Consider the following 18,415-nt stretch of genomic DNA (forward strand, 5'->3'; position numbering starts at 1 on the left):
TTGATAATTTTAATTTTGGATGCATTAAAAAAATAAATGTATTGGCTGTAAAAAAAATATTTTTAATGTTTAAAATAGTTAAAAATATAATTATTGAAGAAAATATTAAATAAATGACTATCTATAATTTATTTTTCTTTTTATATTTAACATATACTACATCGTTTTTATAATTAACAACAATTCACAACTAATAAACATCATGAAAACATTTAAAAACAATTCACATTTATGATATTTAAATCTTATGTATTGACTTTTTTCCACCTTTAACTAATATATAAATTATATTTTAATTTGTATTCGCCACACATTTCATTTCTCTTTATAATTTCTTATATTTATTTATAATTAAATATGATTATATAATATTTGTTATTATAATTTATGACTTATATTTATGTATAATTCATTATTTACATAATCTTTCAATTTAAGTATATTTTTTTCTTAATTTTTATTTAAAATTTATAAATTTATTATTTATTATTTATTAAACCTAATAATAAATTTATTCACTTAATTTTTTTTTTTACATAATTTTTATTTATAATTTTTTAAACCATTCAATTAATATTTTTTTTATAAAATATCCAAACAATTTTATTTAATTTTTTCTATTATTTATTTTAATATTTTTTTTAACAAACAAAAGATACGAACATTTAATTTGGTACCAACATTATAATTTTTTCATCTAAATTTTATTATGAAAATATATTATAATTTATTCTCCACAATTCAAATTTACTATAAAAATATAAAAAAACAAAATAATGTTACAATTTTACATTTATTTTTCCATAATATTTACTTACATCAAAATACTTATAAAATATTTTATTTCATTCTCTTTTTATTAATATTTTTTAATAAATTTATATATACATATATATATATATTTTTTTTAAATTTCAAATTTTCTTCTATTTCAATTTTATAAATATTTAAATTCACTACAATTTTATAAATATTTAAATTCACTACAATTTTATAAATATTTAAAATTTATTCTCTCCATTTTTAATTAAAATTTTCAAACATTTTTTACTTAAAAAAGTTTTTAAAAAATATTTTATTTTATTGGTTTTTAAATATATATTTCTTTTATTTTATATTTTTCTTTTCTTTTTCATTCAAACTATAAAAAAATTCTAAAACACCATCATCTGAAACGAATCTTAAGAGGGTTTTTTTGCAAAATAAAAAATAAAAGCATTTTGATAGAGAAATAAAAATAAAAAAGATGTTAAATAAAAAAAATGCTAAATAGAAAAATAAAAATAAAAATAGTATTATATGATAAAAGATATCCTCTTTTTCACCATAAAACCACAAAAAAGGGACTGTCATGTGCTCACAAACTGTGTAAAGAAACAAAAAAAAAACCTTCAAAGAATATAAAATAAGGTGTTGAGGGTGACTGGGTAACGCACTCAGAGAAAACAAAAGAAGAAGGAATAAGGCGAAAAATGTAGATAGGATTTTAAGATTTATTTATTTTTTAACAAAATGATAATTTCTAATTTAATATAGGATTGTAATGGATAAAGTTTTAGAATTTATTTATTTTTTAACTTAAAGGATAAAATGATAATTATACATTTAACATGAGGTTGTGCGAGCATATATCGACTTACGGGAAGAAGCAGACAACTAACTATTTATTTATTGATAAATAAAATCAACTTTTATGAAAATGTGTGAAAAAATTTAAAGAATCTTATTCGTGAAATACAGTTATTTTTAAAATAATGTACCTTCTCTCTCATTTATTTTGGTTAGATTAGAAGCGAAGTCAGAGTGTGACCGATGATTACCAAACAAAAATCCAAAGCCGATAAAATCATCAGTGTCTGCTTGTAATCTTCGAACACTACAGATGGGAGTGTCTCTGAAGAGCTTGCTGCATCACCGCTGTGCATGATCACCGAGTGGGAGGTGTTCCATCTTCCATTTTCTCAGACAAATAAAAAAATTAATATTTTTTCAGCTTTTCTTTGGCGTCTGAAGAGGTTTTCCCTTCATGGGTGAAGCCACCATTCCTCATTTTCAGCAACTAATGGCGAAAAAATTGCTCTTTTTGTTGACCCTTTTGGAAATACTCCTCTGTGGACAATCCAAGTTTATGGTCTACAACACATCACAGGGCATAGTCCCTGGCAAGCTCAATGTTCATCTGGTAGCTCATACCCATGATGATGTTGGTTGGTTGAAGACCGTTGATCAGTACTATGTTGGTTCTAACAATTCAATTCAGGTGTTCATTTATTTTTCTTTCTTTGGCTAAATTTGTGAACAATTTTGTCTGAGGATTGCAAGTTGATGGTCTTGTTTGTTATGTTGCATTGTGCAGGGGGCTTGTGTGGAAAATGTGTTGGACTCTATGGTGCATGCGCTGCTGGCTGACAAGAATAGAAAGTTTATCTATGTTGAGATGGTAACTTGGCTGTTTTTTTATCCCTTGCTGTCTTGAGTTTCCTTTGTTGGATCAAAGTGCTGCTTGTGCCAAGAGGAAATCTTGAAGTTGCTTTTTTGGGCTAAAAGTAGTGATGTGATGTTCCAAGATACAATACGGCAAAACATTTTGTTTCCTTTTTGTAGTTCATCTCTTCTTTTGTATTTTTTTTTTTCTACCAAATGTCATGTTTTATATTTAGAATAACAGATTAATGTTGCTTCTACGGCAAGCTTGATTGACCTAAGACTGTTAATGCTTGTGACATTAACAAATAGGAATATTAAGAAAATGAGGAAAACAAATATTTTTGAAAATATGGACTACTGTTAAGGTTTCTTTAAATGCTAATGTGAAATGCTATCTCTTGGGATCATCTCGGTAAGGCTGTGTGATAGGGCTTACTAGCTTATGAAGTTGGTAGATAGGAATATCGAGAAAATTTGATGATTTGTCTTACATGCTACGTTCAATTCCATATATATTTGAATTTATTCCACATTTCCTCTTTTTTTCCTACCCTGTCAATGTTTATATCTTGAACGTAGCATGTAACTATAGGTTCATTTTACGTGTTGGCTGTTTCTTATTAATTCTTTCATTTTCATTAATGCAGGCATTTTTCAAGCGATGGTGGAGAGATCAAAGTGAAGCTGTTCAGGATGTTGTTAAGAAACTTGTTAGTTCGGGTCAACTAGAGTTCATGTAAATACATTTCTGACTACCGATTTCACTGTGATTAATAACAAAGTCATTCTTCAATTGTGAAATGAAAGCCATCTTTCACTGTGAAAACAAAGTGGTTCAGAATTCGTTTGTGAGGGTTCCAATAACTACGGGCGATTATCTCTCCATTATTGTATTCTTCAATCGTCTTTTATTTGGGTATTGATGCTATTTCTCTCCTTTATTTTCTCCTTGTTACAGAAATGGTGCCATGTCTATGCATGACGAGGCAGTTACACATTACATAGACATGATTGATCAGACTGCACTTGGACACCAATTTCTGAAAGAGGAATTTGGTGTGACTCCTAGAATTGGTTGGCAAATTGATCCTTTTGGACATTCTGCTGTGCAGGCTTACCTGTTGGGAGCTGAAGTATGCCATATATCTTCAAGCAATGAATCTTGTCATGACTAATGAATATATTTGGAAAAAGATAGCTGTCAGAAGTAATATTTTCTGTGTGGGGTGTCAATTGGCTCTATTGTGTATGCAGGTTGGCTTTGACTCACTTTTTTTTGGTCGGATAGATTACCAAGATAGGGCTAAGCGCAAAAAGGAGAAGAGTCTTGAGGTTATCTGGCAGGGTAGCAAGAGCCTTGGCTCTTCTTCCCAGGTGAATATCAAGAAATATTTTTTCTCTTTAAATATTTTATGGTTGTCTTGGTATTTATATGATTGCTTTCTCTTACATTAAATGTTTCTTTTAATTATGCTGTGTATCCTTGTTTCCTTTGTGTTCTTCCAGATCTTTGCTGGAGCGTTCCCTGAAAACTATGAGCCACCTTCAGGATTTTACTTTGAAGTTAATGATAACTCACCAATAGTTCAAGTAATATTATAGGAACTTGTTAATTTTGTTATCAGTTAACTATTTCTCTGTTCTGCTAAATTTTGCTTACTTCTTCTTACTGAAGGATAACATGGAATTATTTGATTACAATGTCCAAGAACGAGTGAACGACTTTGTTGCAGCTGCATTATCACAGGTAAGTTGAGTGTGTTTATCTTCAAACTTCTGAAAAAGATATTTGACTTTTGTGATACAAGAACATGTTTAGAAATTACAAACTGAATTGAGTAATTGAGAAGGAGAGAGAATGATATGCAGGGATATCTATCCTAAATTAGTTCCTATTTACGACAGATATGGTAGGAAATTATTAGAGTTCAAAGAAGGAAAACAAATCTTTAGAGATGTCAGAGTATTTTTTTACTGTCATTGGCTTTTGATGCAATCAATACATATGCATATCAGTTCATAGACCTAATTAAGTGTGCCAGCTGGAAGCTAAATAATTCAGCTGTTTAACCAACCAAGACAGTTGTAGCCTATGATGCTTAGATATGTATTGTATCTAATATGATGATTCGTCTCATCTTGAGAAATATAGGATACGATATGTTCAGATACGTTTGGTGTATATGTGCATATATATAATTCACAAAATAAAATAAATGCTACTGTATTCTTTTGAAAAGCTGTACTAAAATTGAAAATCATTACTACATATTATCCAAATTGAACATACTAGACTAAAATGTATATATGAACTTGAGGTCACAAATTATAGTTTTAAACACTGTTATATTATATACTCTCAATCCCAAAGAAATAAGATAATATATCCTTCAACCGAGACTATTTGTTCTGGTCTTGGTATTCACGTATCGTGTCCTTTAAATTGTTATGCATATTTGTGCCTCATATTCACATATCTGTATTTTATTTATTTATTGACACTGTATCTACTTTAATAGAAGATTGAACTCCAAGAAAAACAGAAAACAACCCAAAACAATAGTTGCTTTATCCTGAAATATACCCCTGGAAGCCACCAAGCTAGGTAGGTGTACCTTTGGCTGCTTCATCTATGTTATATTTCAACCAAGAAGAAGGAGGTGGCTTCTACAAAACTGGAATAATCATGGGAGCTTAACCAGGCTTAATATCAATGATAAAATACTTATGAATACAAAAAGGGATGCAATGACCAGCCTGTTGAATGAAACAAATTTTAGCTTAACCCACTGCTTGAATGACCAGCCTTACCAACTTGCTCCAATTTCCATCATTGGTTTTCAAAAGGGATGCAATGGTAGGAAAAACCAGATTAATCTGTAACCAAGAACTCAACCAAGACCATAATTTTTAAGCAAATGGACAAAACAGTTAAAGTTGATATTAATATGTAATAATCTGTCAGATTTTCTTATAGTTGGTGCTTTTAAAAGATGTTTCCTACCTTCTTTAATGGAAATCCATCTCAACCAGACTGACATGTTCTTAGCATGAAACTTGAATGTGAACTTTAATCCTTCTATTGAGTTTTTTGAACTAGTGGGGACATTAGTTTCTTTTATTCAGTATCTCATCTTAATCGCTGTCATACACTGTTTTATTTTCAGGCAAACATAACTCGAACAAATCATATAATGTGGACAATGGGAACTGATTTTAAGTATCAATATGCACATACATGGTTCCGGCAGCTGGACAAACTCATTCATTATGTAAACAAGGTAACTTACTCACATACATGAATTGATTTGTTTGTGTTTTAACTCGTGATTTGACTTCATGTCTTTATTCTTGGTGTTATTATGAACTCTGATTGTTAAAAGTTTGTTAACTTTAGGATGGACGTGTTAATGCTCTGTACTCTACACCATCCATATATACTGATGCAAAATATGCTACAAACGAGTACTGGCCAATCAAGACTGATGATTTCTTCCCGTGAGTTTAATATCAAACTGTTTCATAATCTTTTTGCTTGATTATTGTGTTTTTGTAAGATGTTTCACCTCATATATGCATGAACAAAATACCAGTTATGCAGATCGTGCAAACGGTTACTGGACAGGATACTTTACCAGTAGACCAGCTATCAAACGCTATGTCAGATTAATGAGTGGCTATTACTTGGTAAGATTTGTAAATTTATAGTTTACAAGGTAATCATTGTCTTTAGTCCACTGGTGTTTGGATATTTACGTTCTACAAATAAATTATTAGGCTGCAAGACAACTAGAATTTTTTAGAGGGAGAATGAATTCAGGGCCAAATACAGACTCATTAGCTGATGCTTTAGCAATTGCTCAACACCATGATGCAGTCACAGGCACAGAAAAGCAGCATGTTGCCAATGATTATTCTAAACGATTGGCAATAGGCTACAGGGAGGTGCAGTTATATCATCTCTCTCTTCAAGTTATTGTGTATAACCTTTTGTTAATTTATCATCTAGTGGCATATTGCTTTTGTGCAGGCAGAGGAACTGGTTTCATCATCGCTGGCTTGCTTGGTTGAGTCACCATTGCTTTCTAGATGTCAAAACCCAGTTCCAAAGTTTCAACAAGTAAAAGATCTAGAATCTTTTTAAGTTTGTGCACAATTTTTATTATTTGCTGAAATGACTTACTTCTGCCTTGTCTTAATTTTTTTTTTAAAAAATTTAGCTATTGATAAATGATTTCTTATTCTTAATTATTCCTTAACTCGATAGTAAATTATCATTTGGTTTATTTCATGTCAAACCTAATTTTTGTTTATTTTTAATTGTGAAAAAACAGGAAAAACATAAAAGAGAGGGTTGAATCGTGTTTTAAGGATTCTTTGAAATTTTTCACAAATATTGTCTGTCGATAGTTTTAAATAACAAACAATCTGGGTTCATTTTTAAATCCAGATTTCGTCTGATAGAATGTATCTGATGCAACTTCAAACTTCTAATAAAATTACTTACATAAGTAGTTTTTCAATCTTAGTTTTAGCATTTTCTAGAGTTAGGAGAGATAATAACATGTAAAGTAAAAGAGATAAGGGGAGAGAAGAATTACACACTATATTTTATATTGGTTCGTCTATCTCAACTTAACAAACTACATCAAATTCTCAATCAACAAATTGAGTTACACTAAGCAGATAATGCTACGAATTACAATCGAGTATCTCGTAGCCTCTATTGGCTAACCTATTGAGTATTCTTTCAACAAGTCATTCCTAGTTCAACTGAGTACTCTTTCAACAAGCTACTCTTGGCTTATTCTTTCAGGAAGCCACTTTGGGCTCAACCAAGTTTTCTTCCAGGAAGCCACTCTTGGCTTAATCAAGTATTCTTTTAGGAAGCCACTCTTGGCTCAATGAAGTATTCTTTCCACAAGTCACTCCTAGCTTAACGAGTATTCTTTAGGATCGTAGAACTCATGGCTAACCCCTTCAGTATTCTTTCCACAAGCAACTTCTGGTTCAACAAGTATTCTTTGGGTCATAGCTACCCATGGCTAACCCCTTGAGTATTTTTTCCACAAGCCACTCTTGGCTCAACGAATATTGTTTGTCAAACAACCACTCCTAGCTAAGAGGTTATGTGAGGGTATGCTAAAAAAATCATTGGTTTCGCCTACCAGGGAGGGATTGTGTCTTTCAACGTGTACAAGGTTTAAGAGCTCTCTCCTAGTTTTCTAGATGAACACTTATAGTGTCTTCTATGAAGCTTTGTGAGACAAAATCTGAGCAACGTTTCAGCACAGTGCAACTTCTTTGTCGTGCTTTGTCGTGTTTCTTCTTCTTGATAGGTAGATTTATGTAGGCACATGATGAAGGTAGCCGTTGCAAATCCAGTTATGGCCGTTGAGCAACTTCAACACACTTGAATGAATGTCCTTTCTGCGTCTCATGAACTTGATAGTGGACTATGCATTAAATGCACTCCATCCAACTTTAAATGCTCTTTCTTCTTACACAACATCTTGGATAGTTGACGATACTTATCTCCTTAGGCAGCGTAGCCTTTTGCACTAAACTATGGTAAAAGTGCACACCTTATAGGGCAAATAGCTGGGTCAGAGTTGATAAGCACTTGTGTTAGGTTGTTATTGAAGAAAGAAGCTTTAGTTCTTTATCCAAGAGATTACTTGATGTGACTTGTGCTCAAACGAATCTCTTTGGCAAACAAAAGCAACAGACATTTCCTGCATAGAATAAAAGTATAGATATTCGAGAAGTATGAGGTTAGCTTAAACTATACATGTATCACTTGAGCATATAAATGCCTTATTAGACGTAAAGAGAAGACTGCACAATGTTGTATTGTTTGATAGACAAAACACTTATGTCTTACATGATCTGTTGTTGAACAAAGCATTCGTCTTACTGCGATGCATGACCATGTTTTTATGCTTTCTTGTATTTAAGCACTTAATCAAAATCACAAGTGTTGGATTTTTCCTAACATTAATGTGTCTTCATCTTCACTGCATCATCTTAACAAGAAAATGTTATCATGTTTCTTATATTAAGCATTTCGACTTATAAGGGAGATTTTCTTCACAATAGTATTATTTTTTTATATAAGAAGAAACATATAGAGACAAAGATAATTATATAACAGAGCTAAAGAATATTAAGAAATTATCCTTAAAAAAGAGAAAAGGAAAGTATACATCAGGACCAAAATCTAGTAAAGCTACCCATTTGAAAAATAGGCATTTGCTTTACACTATGTGGAAGTAAAACACCTAGTACTATCCCAAAGAAACTGCTTATCTGAAGATTTTTCCTAAATGAATGCAAGAGCTTAGCCCCACCCAAATGTAGCAATTAGTATATTGCACTGTGCCACAAAACATTGACTTCTTTACTTCCAAAACCAGTGATGCTGGTAAGTGAGAATTGGTCTGAGGATTTAGGACACACCAAAAGTTCTGCAAATCCGAAAAAATAATTCCATGAAGCTGTAGCAGCAGAACAAAACAAGAAGTAAAGAACAGACTGAGGTAGCTATTCTATTTTATCATCTAATCCTGGTAACCAATTGATGGTAGTACCAGAAAAGCATAATTACAGAAATGAAAGTAAAACATGGTGTTTGAGAGACTCTGCACTCTCCCCTTGCTGACTTCTATTATTTTCCTAGCTTTTCTTCATCTCCCTTACTCCTTTCCCATAGCTATTCGGGTCGACTTCCTTCCTATTCCATATCAAATCACTCAATTATTTTCTTATATAAATCACTCAATCCCCCCTGATTGCTGCACATGGAATCTATTACATTAATCATTTCATGTGATTTCCCTCTGTCATTTCCTAATTTAGACCCTATTAACAGGTGGAGCATATGTATCACGAGTCAAGCTTGTTACAAATCATATATTTAACACTCCCCTCAAGTTGAAGCATATGTATTATTTGAGTCAGCTTGTTACAAATGTCGTCAATAAAAACCCTTTGAGAGACTTAGTGACCAAAAATGCTAGAGGACACAACAATTATTGAAGAGAAAAAAAAATGCTTGGAGAACACAATGGCTTCTGGATAGCAAAAATATTCTTAAGCGTGATGCCTGCAGGGAGCAAAAAATGCTCAGAAGGCATGAAGGCTGCTAGAGAGGAAAAGACTACCTGGAGAGTGCAGTGGCTACCAAAAAGAAAAAATGGTCAAAGGGTGTAGTGGCTGCAGTAGAGCAAAAGTGCTCAAAGGACATGGTGGCTACCGAATAGGAAAAAAATGTTCAAAGAGCACAACAGCTGCAAAAGAGCAAAAATGGTTAGAGGCCACAATAGCTGTTGGAGAAAAAAAAACTCAGAGGATATGGCAACTTCCAAAGAGAAAGAAAAAATGCTCAAAGAACATGGAAGTTGTGGTCGCATTGCAAGGCAATGCTAGTGGTGGCTTTTGTTGGCCAGAAAAAGTCGCCAGTGGTAAAGAGTAAAACGTGGCAGAAAAAACATAAACTGGAATTTCTAAAAGAAAATTTTACCTATGAGGAGTGGGCCCATTCGGAAAGCACAAACTAGGATTCCCTTTTAGACTCTTAATGCCATGTTTAATGTCAGAGTGACAAAGTAAGGGTCAATGCGTCTAGGCAAAAAGTCATGCATGACCTAACATCAAATTAGTGACAAAATAGGTCATGGAAGATGGTACTGCTCCAACACCATGTTGACAAGAGAGAAATTGAGAAGGTATATGATGGATTTCGTGTTTGGTGTAGACACATGAGTATTCTTATTTATAATGAAGAGATAAGGAATAAAATCAATAATTAATATAATAGTGAGAAATATTTGTTAAGATATTTCCCTATTGACGAAATCAAATCATATCATATTTCTCTATTTAATGAAAATCAAATCATATCTTTAACATGTTAATGACTAATGTCTATTGTTATATTTTGATATAGTTCAATTCGCCTTATTATATAATAACATTTGAGCTATATGTCCGTCTTTATCTCAAAAAGATTATAATAACTAGTGCTTTAGATATGATAGTTAGCAAACCAATATTTTCTGAAGGAATATACAGAATGTTGTAAAATTAGCATTTAATTTTGATACGGATAGTCTTTTATTATCATATCCAAGTTCAAGTTTGTCACATTTCTATATACCTTTTTCCTTTTTCATATTTTACAGTGTCCACTTTTGAACATAAGTTATTGTCCAGCATCAGAAGTTGATCTGGTTCAAGGGAAGAATTTGGTAAAATTTATCACATGTTTGTTCTCCTTTCACGTTATATTGTTTTATATTTATTTCTTAAATTCTATCTTCTCACAAGTTTTTTCCATGCTTAGGTCATTCTGGTCTACAACTCTCTTGGTTGGTGGAGGAATGAAGTGATTCGATTTCCGGTGAATGATGTCACCCTAGTATTTTTTTATTGTTCTAAATTCAATATATGGTGGTGCATAGAGCAATTGAAACTAATATAATGAAAATAATCATAATCTTTATCTTTTTTATTCTTTCAGTGGTCTTCAATCATGAAATATTAATATATCTTCAGTATGATGTAATAGCTGTAATAAATAAAATCTGTTGGAAAGTTCTTAGAGAAACTGATGTGATAATTTATTATTTCTATCTGTGTAAAGCTGAATACAAGAGGGAGCATTTATAATGGCTACCCTTAAAGCAAAAAGACTAAAAAACCCAAAACAGATTCACCAAAAGGATCAGCTGGAAATAATAAACCACGGGAAAAAATGTAACAGAAAGATACATAGAGAGAAAAGAATATCTTTCTTATTCTTTTATTCTAATATATCCTAATAAAAGTTAGTTGTAAAATACACCAATTAACTATGTTAGTTATCAAAAAGCTGACATAGTTGTCAAATGAGTTGACATAATTAGTTACCAACTAAGTATATATGTTGGGAAGTTTGATATCATCTGCCTAAAATCATGGAGTGAAGCTTATATAACTATTAGACAACTTGATAACAATTAGTTTTAAGTTAAAATCGGACATAGTATCAAAGCTTATAGCTTATCTTGGTAATTTCCCATTTTGGTAGGCTGGTCTGGTTTGACAGGCATCTATAGAGGGGTGATTTATTTATATGTTGGCAACTGCACTTAGCCCAAATTGGTTAAGTTGAAATCTGACAATATATAGCCAACAAAGCCTGCTGGTGCATTTGACTAACTTTCTAACAGAATTTTAGTTATGGCAGCTATTATGATGTTAAAGGTTATTTGGGATTGGTTTTAATGTAATGTACTGAATATTTTTAGTATTTGCTAAGACAGGCTAGTAACATAAGATCTATTTAACTATTATAGTACCTACTCCTTGTGGTGTGTGTGTGTGTATAGATGCAACTAATGTATGTCTTATTGATGCAACCATCTTCAGGTTACTGAGGCCAATGTTATAGTTCAGAACTCTGATGGTAAAGAAATAGAATCTCAACTTCTTCCTCAAGCTGAGAAATATTTAGACTTGAGAAACTACTATGTAAAGGCATATGTGGGACGAGCTCCACCCAAGTCACCCAAGTATTGGCTTGCATTTACAGTTTCTGTACCACCACTTGGTTTTAGCACCTACACTGTCTCAACTGCAAAAAAAACAGGTTCGAATATAGATTGCTTTGGTATTTTAATTTACTAGAGTTTATTCATTCCATGCTCATAACAAATAAATGATTTCTGTTTGTTTTCAGGATCCACTAGATCATCAGTAGCTACATATAAAAGTAGTGAAAAGTCTAAATTTGAAGTTGGTAAAGGAAATTTGAAGCTTAAATTTTCTACTGATCAAGAGAAGTGTACCAATTATGTTAATACAAGAGACAAGGTTTGTGATACTTCACTTTGCACTACGTGATTCCCTTTTAATTAGAAACCCTTTATCTGTGCAGCCATGCCTGTGTGTTTGTGATGTTCTCTTTCCTTTTTTCATGTTTTCAAATTTTCTCTAGCTTCGAATTTTACATGAATAGAAAATTGTAAAATCAAGGAAGTAAAACTTTATTAACAATGTTATTTTTTGACATTGAAGGTTGCGGAACAGGTTGAACTAAGTTACCTTTACTATTCTGGATACAATGGAACCAATCAAAAGGATCCGCAGGTGGATAAACATTTTGACTATAGATATCAATGTCATCCGGTTAAATATGTTATCAATCTCTTTATATATAGAAATGTTCACTTTTAGTTCGAAAGGTTGTCTCCTTTTGTTCCCTTGTTTATGAAAATATGGACCATACAAGACACATTTCCGCAAAGGAGGGACCAAAGAGAGGACAGTTTTTTCAGGAATTAAGAGTGAACATAATCCTATTTGCAAAGGCTAAAATAAAATCATATTTATCCTCCATGTCTCCCGCAATCCGACTATGGATATAACTTTGTAATTTAATTCACCTTGCAGAATTCCGGGGCCTATATCTTCCGTCCAAATGGCACATATCAAATAAACCATGAAAAAAAGGTTTGAAAGCCTTTCTGATATATTTTAACCCAACAAACAAATTTCCATAACAATTTTCACATTCACTTGAATTCAGGTTCCATTGACTGTTTTGAATGGACCGGTACTAGATGAAGTTCATCAACAAATCAATCCATGGATATATCAGGTGTTTTGCTTGTTACATCTTTACAGCTTCTTCATATTAGTTTCACTTTAATAATAACAAACTTCTTTCCCATTTAACTACATGAAATTGTCACACATAATTGTTAACCTTTTGACAATCTCAATATGCTAATTTTTCTCATATAGCATTTTAAGTCAAATAGATTAACAATACAATTGATTTTGGTATAGTTTGCCTTCTATATGATTAATTTTTGGCTTGATATTTTAGGTGCAACAGTTCTTGATATTTGTGAATTACTTTAGTGTTCTTTTACTTTAAGTAAACAAAAGAGTAAATTAAGCTTAGGGTGTGCCCTGTGTGCCATCTTGGTAATTATTTCAGTCTCGAGTGTTGCAAAATAATTAATGAATTTTGCCATATAGCCTGGAGACAGTCTTACCCATCTACCCAAACTCTTAATAAAGTAGGTCCTCCACTTCATGAATAAGGTATAGTAAAGTGGAACCAATCCCATTATCAGTATCTTTTCAACTCCAGTTTCTATTTGGCCCAGTTCCTATTTTTTTTCCTATAATTATAATAATTATAGTAATAAATGTTGAGAAATGAGACTTTTTATCCTCTTATCTGACATTATAAATTAATGTGCTTTAAATATGTCCGCAGATTACCAGACTATACAAAGGAAAAGAGCATGTTGAAGTGGAGTTTATCGTAAGCTTTAAAAATAACTCTTTTTTATATTTACATTGGGGATACAATCTTGTCTGACAGTTTGATTTCCTTTGCTTTCTTGTATATAATGTGATACATATTGAGATATATTCTCTTATAAGGATTTTATGTAGATAACGTTGGAAACTTATTTGAACTTATTTTATGTGGAATATCAGGTTGGCCCTATACCGATTGAAGATGGAACCGGTAAAGAAATTGCCACTCAGATTTCAACTACTATGGAAACCAACAAAACATTTTACACAGATTCTAACGGGCGTGATTTTATCAAAAGGGTATACAGCTCTGACTCATGTTCCTTGTAATAATACTACATCTAAGTAATTTAGATCATACATAATTGTTGGCACTAGATGCTACCTTGCTTACCTTTCATTATTGTCTTTTGTTTAAATTGTTGGGTTTAAGGTGTAGAGAGAGGGAATGGAGAAAACAAAGATTGCTGCTTATAATCCCAATTAAGAAAGGAAACAGATCATAAAATATTACAGAACATGGAAACTGAGAAAATAAAGAATTTAATCCTTAGAGATATTTTTTAAAGATAATCTAAAATATTCTGAAGAAATAATATTGATAAAGATACTCTGCAAGATGACCCTTAATTGTGGGAGTCTAAGAGAGGAGATACAAGGGAACCCAGCAGGAAATAAAATAACTGATTAGGTTATTTCTAAAACTGATATTGACTTGATGTGATATGTTCTCAGATACTCAAATATTCTAAAAGATGTGATATTGATATTGTAAGATATTTCCACATCTTTCTATTTCCAGATGCTGGGTTTTGTTGCAAAATATAATTCTCTCATGCAAGTCAAGAAATGGAAACAACTTATGTTTTGATTTGATCATAAATTTGTCAATGGCATATAAAAATATCTGTAAAAAAATTCTGTTTTCTTTTTATTCTGTTGTAAAGTAAATCTGTGGAATTCATCCCACTGCAGATACGTGATTACAGAACTGACTGGGACCTGGAAGTGAACCAACCCGCTGCTGGAAATTATTACCCTGTATGTGAACTTGTATACAACATTTCTGTTATATTCATCATTGGTGTTCAAGACCTAATTTCCCTCTTACTTGCCTGGAGGGATGTTATGCTGAAACTGTTATGCATGCAAACTGTTGGTTGTTCTTGTATGATAAAATATGAAACTTCTAATAATAGACTGCATTTTTGAACTTATTCAACTTGTTGATATCATTGTTTTTCATGAGCTTATTAAGCCAGACACATGCAAATCCTCTTTAGAATTGATTGCAGAAATGTATGCCCAACCACACTTCAGAATTCAGACTTCTTTCTTTATCCTTCAGATTAATCTTGGGATATACATGGAGGATAATAAAACCGAATTCTCAGTTTTGGTGGACAGAGCTATTGGAGGATCCAGCTTACAAGATGGACAAATAGAGTTGATGCTCCACAGGTATGTATTATTCTGAAGATGGTTCTTTAAATAGATTGATATTATACTGGAGTGTGGGATTTATGCTAGAAATAAAAACAAGATGCAGCAAAACATACAGAATTAAAACTAATAAGAAGAAAATCTCAATAAATGCTACTAAATTTATTGGTATTATGAAGGAAATATGCAATTGATTTAAAAGTATTTGGCATTCAGATGAACAAAAAAGCATCCATCATGGTATGCTGTTTTTACATTTTGAAGTTTTCATAAATTTCCACCTGCACCTGTCTTATGTATTGGTGACTTAGTGTGGGAGACAAGGGTCTACTTAGTGGGGATATGCAATGGTAAAGAGACCGTCATTACTTTTGATTGCTTCCACCACCTCCCACCCCTCACCCCTGCAGCCAGCAGCAGATGTCTTTCTTTTGATGGTGTCTATTTTCACTCTTTGATTCTGTCACTGTATTTTTTTTTCATTTTTAAAGGATTAACCAAATTTCTTTTTTCTCATAAACAGGAGATTACTACTTGATGATTCAAGAGGTGTTGCAGAGGCTCTAAATGAAACAGATTGTGTTGGTGGTGATTGCAGGGGTCTAACTGTAAGAATTTCATGCATACTTTTGATGTTATTTAGTTGTTATATTTGTTTCTTTTGTTCATGTTAGATGAGTATTTTGGTTATATATTCTCACTTGATCAGCTGACAATTGCTCTCTAATTGGTCTTAATGCCGATGGCAGAAAAAGGTTTGACAAATCAATGTCAATCCACTTTTCCTGAAGCTGATGAAAATGCCAATGTCATAATTTCTCATTTAGAAATGTTTAATTGGTATGTAACTGAGAAAGAAATATGTCAATTTTCAATTGCTTTTAGAAAAAGGATTTATTCCCAATGTTATCATTAAATTATGCCCACCCAATTTTTTTAACACTCTACAGTTTTGGCTGTTAGTGTATTTGGTTAGAGCAGTTTTCCTGCTTTTTTGTCTAATGTCATGCATGGAAAACGTCCCTGATGTGTGATTTAGATTTCTGTAACTAGGAATATGTAACTAACAACCTACCTTGTAGGTCCAAGGGAAATATTACTACAGAATAAACCCCTCAGGCGAGGGTGCTAAGTGGCGTCGTACTTTTGGCCAGGAAATATATTCTCCACTTCTCTTAGCCTTTGCTGAAAAGGTGAAATTCAATAGTGGAAACAAAGAAGTAGTTCTTGGAAATATATCTACTTTTTATTTGATAAATTTTGAATATTTATAATTATATCATGTATCAGGTACTAAGGGTCTATTTCATTGTGCAGGATGAGAAAGATGACTGGATGAATTCCCATGTATTAACATTTTCAGGAATAGATTCTTCTTACGCATTGCCTGATAATATCGCTATTATAACTTTGCAGGTATATATGTCTTCAACTTAAAGGGATTCCCTTATCCCCAATAGTATTAGTTCAGTAACAAGTGAATTTACAGGGCCAATACAATGATGGTATTAAAACTTTGTTTTATTTGTATTATATGTGAGGCACATATGTTATTAGCCAATAACCAATAGCTACCAATTGTTATTAGCCAATATTCTAAGCAGTGATGTATAACACATAACACCTTACCCTACTTAAATGATCTATTTTCCTTCTAGATAGATCTTCAATTTTGCAACCTCCTGGTTCCTAACAATATATGAAATCTGTTATGTTGAAATCCTTTGGCTTGTAATTTATATATTTTCTTGGATTTTCCAGGAACTTGAAGATGGGAAGATTCTTCTTCGGTTAGCACATCTATATGAGGTTTCCACTTCATCTTATGGAGTATTTCTCTCGTGTTTTTCATTGACTTGAGATTTGAAACGAGAAGTTGTTATGTTTTTTTGCTGCCATTGCTCTTGTTTGTATGTTAATTTCATGATTTTGCTAGAATGAAGTGTAAGCCTTGGCATTGAAAATAAAGTGCACCAATTATTACATGAATGAAGGGAATGCATTTTTTTCTTCTAAAATAATAATTGCAGTTTTGTTGGAATAAATCAGTGAACCTCTTAGTGTTGGAGAAAATCGTTCTCAAACTCTTTTGTATAGTGATGGATTCCTGCCATTGTGATTGTTTGGCAACTAAATAAATACATCATGGTTGTTACTTATGAAGTTTAAGGTCATTAGATTATTCATTGTCTTTTTCTACTGTAATTTGCTTCATGCTTTGATCCCTCATTCTCTTGGCCCATCAAACTAATGCACAGATTGAAGAAGACAAGGATCTCTCTGTAATGGCAACTGTGGAGCTGAAAAAGCTTTTCCCTGGGAGGAAGGTAAGTGATAGTTTTGATGAGAGTAGAGAAATTTTTTTCACACTTTTTTATCTTTTTTTCTAACTCAAGTTCTTTCCTTGAAAACTAGATCAAAGAGGTAAAGGAGATGAGCTTATCTGCCAATCAAGAAAGAACAGAGATGGAGAAAAAAAGACTTAATTGGAAAGTAGAAGGTTCTTCTGGAAATAGACATGTTTCAAGGGGAGGACCAGTTGATCCAAAAGAGCTGAAGGTGGAGCTTTCCCCAATGGAAATCCGCACTTTTATCATTTCTTTTGATGGTGTGTCAGACCAACTTTTTTATTCAATGTAGAGCAAAATCACTATTCCAAGTCCTTGCTTTTGAACAAGTATATTGGTATGTTTCAAATACTAGTATGTTTTTGCATAACACCATACCTATTTCTTTCATACTCTTATTTGTAGTTTTCACATAACATGCTTATCGTCCACTAATCATTCCTAAGTTCTGCGTGTGCATCATATTTTAAAATTGATTCATCAATTTAAATATTCGAAAAATTGTAGAGAACTTTTTTAATTTTTAGTCTAACATGCTATGCCATGACATGAATTTAATAAATAAACAAATTGTGTTGATTGTTATCACGAAAACACAAATATGTTAGTTAATCGTTATAATCACATAGTTCAGTTAGCTTTTGGAAGTAAAGTTATCCACTGTTCGATGTCAAAAAATAAACTATAAAACAATTTATTTTAGTTTTTAAAAGAATTCCAAGTATTTAATCTAAATTCAATATAACTCAATAATTATTTGATGGAGTTCAATTAAGTGTGGTAGGTGTAAGGGGTTTTATGAATATAAATAAGAGACTTTAAGATAATTGAAGAATTATATTTTCTTATTTCAAGTTATAAGTTTATGTTAGATATAA

General features: G+C 32.0%; 1 protein-coding gene across 1 annotated transcript; it reads left to right on the top strand.

Annotated features, from left to right (window-relative positions):
• Positions 1-1,693: 1,693 nt before the first annotated feature.
• Positions 1,694-17,927, top strand: LOC137813607 (putative alpha-mannosidase At5g13980). Its single transcript, XM_068615958.1, has 29 exons — positions 1,694-2,260; positions 2,357-2,440; positions 3,075-3,163; positions 3,386-3,560; positions 3,682-3,801; positions 3,934-4,017; positions 4,103-4,174; positions 5,595-5,708; positions 5,825-5,925; positions 6,021-6,114; positions 6,205-6,372; positions 6,458-6,547; positions 10,611-10,676; positions 10,772-10,828; positions 11,839-12,058; positions 12,149-12,282; positions 12,487-12,558; positions 12,862-12,921; positions 12,998-13,069; positions 13,700-13,747; positions 13,927-14,046; positions 14,722-14,787; positions 15,095-15,207; positions 15,713-15,797; positions 16,272-16,382; positions 16,507-16,605; positions 16,951-16,998; positions 17,448-17,516; positions 17,605-17,927. The coding sequence occupies exons 1-29, from the start codon at positions 2,027-2,029 to the stop codon at positions 17,827-17,829; spliced, it is 3,090 nt and encodes a 1,029-aa protein (XP_068472059.1). The 5' UTR covers positions 1,694-2,026; the 3' UTR covers positions 17,830-17,927.
• The last annotated feature ends 488 nt before the right edge of the window (positions 17,928-18,415 follow it).

This window comes from Phaseolus vulgaris, chromosome 1 (assembly GCF_051622355.1).
Source record: "Phaseolus vulgaris cultivar YP4 chromosome 1, ASM5162235v1, whole genome shotgun sequence".
NCBI classification, from domain to species: domain Eukaryota; kingdom Viridiplantae; phylum Streptophyta; class Magnoliopsida; order Fabales; family Fabaceae; genus Phaseolus; species Phaseolus vulgaris.

Coding starts and splice junctions, on each gene's coding strand:
- LOC137813607 (XM_068615958.1), top strand. CDS start 2,027: ATGGGTGAAGCCACCATTCCTCATTTTCAGCAACTAATGGCGAAAAAA. Junction 4,175..5,594: donor TTGCAGCTGCATTATCACAG/GTAAGTTGAGTG, acceptor TTTTATTTTCAG/GCAAACATAACTCGAACAAA. Junction 6,373..6,457: donor TGGCAATAGGCTACAGGGAG/GTGCAGTTATAT, acceptor GCTTTTGTGCAG/GCAGAGGAACTGGTTTCATC.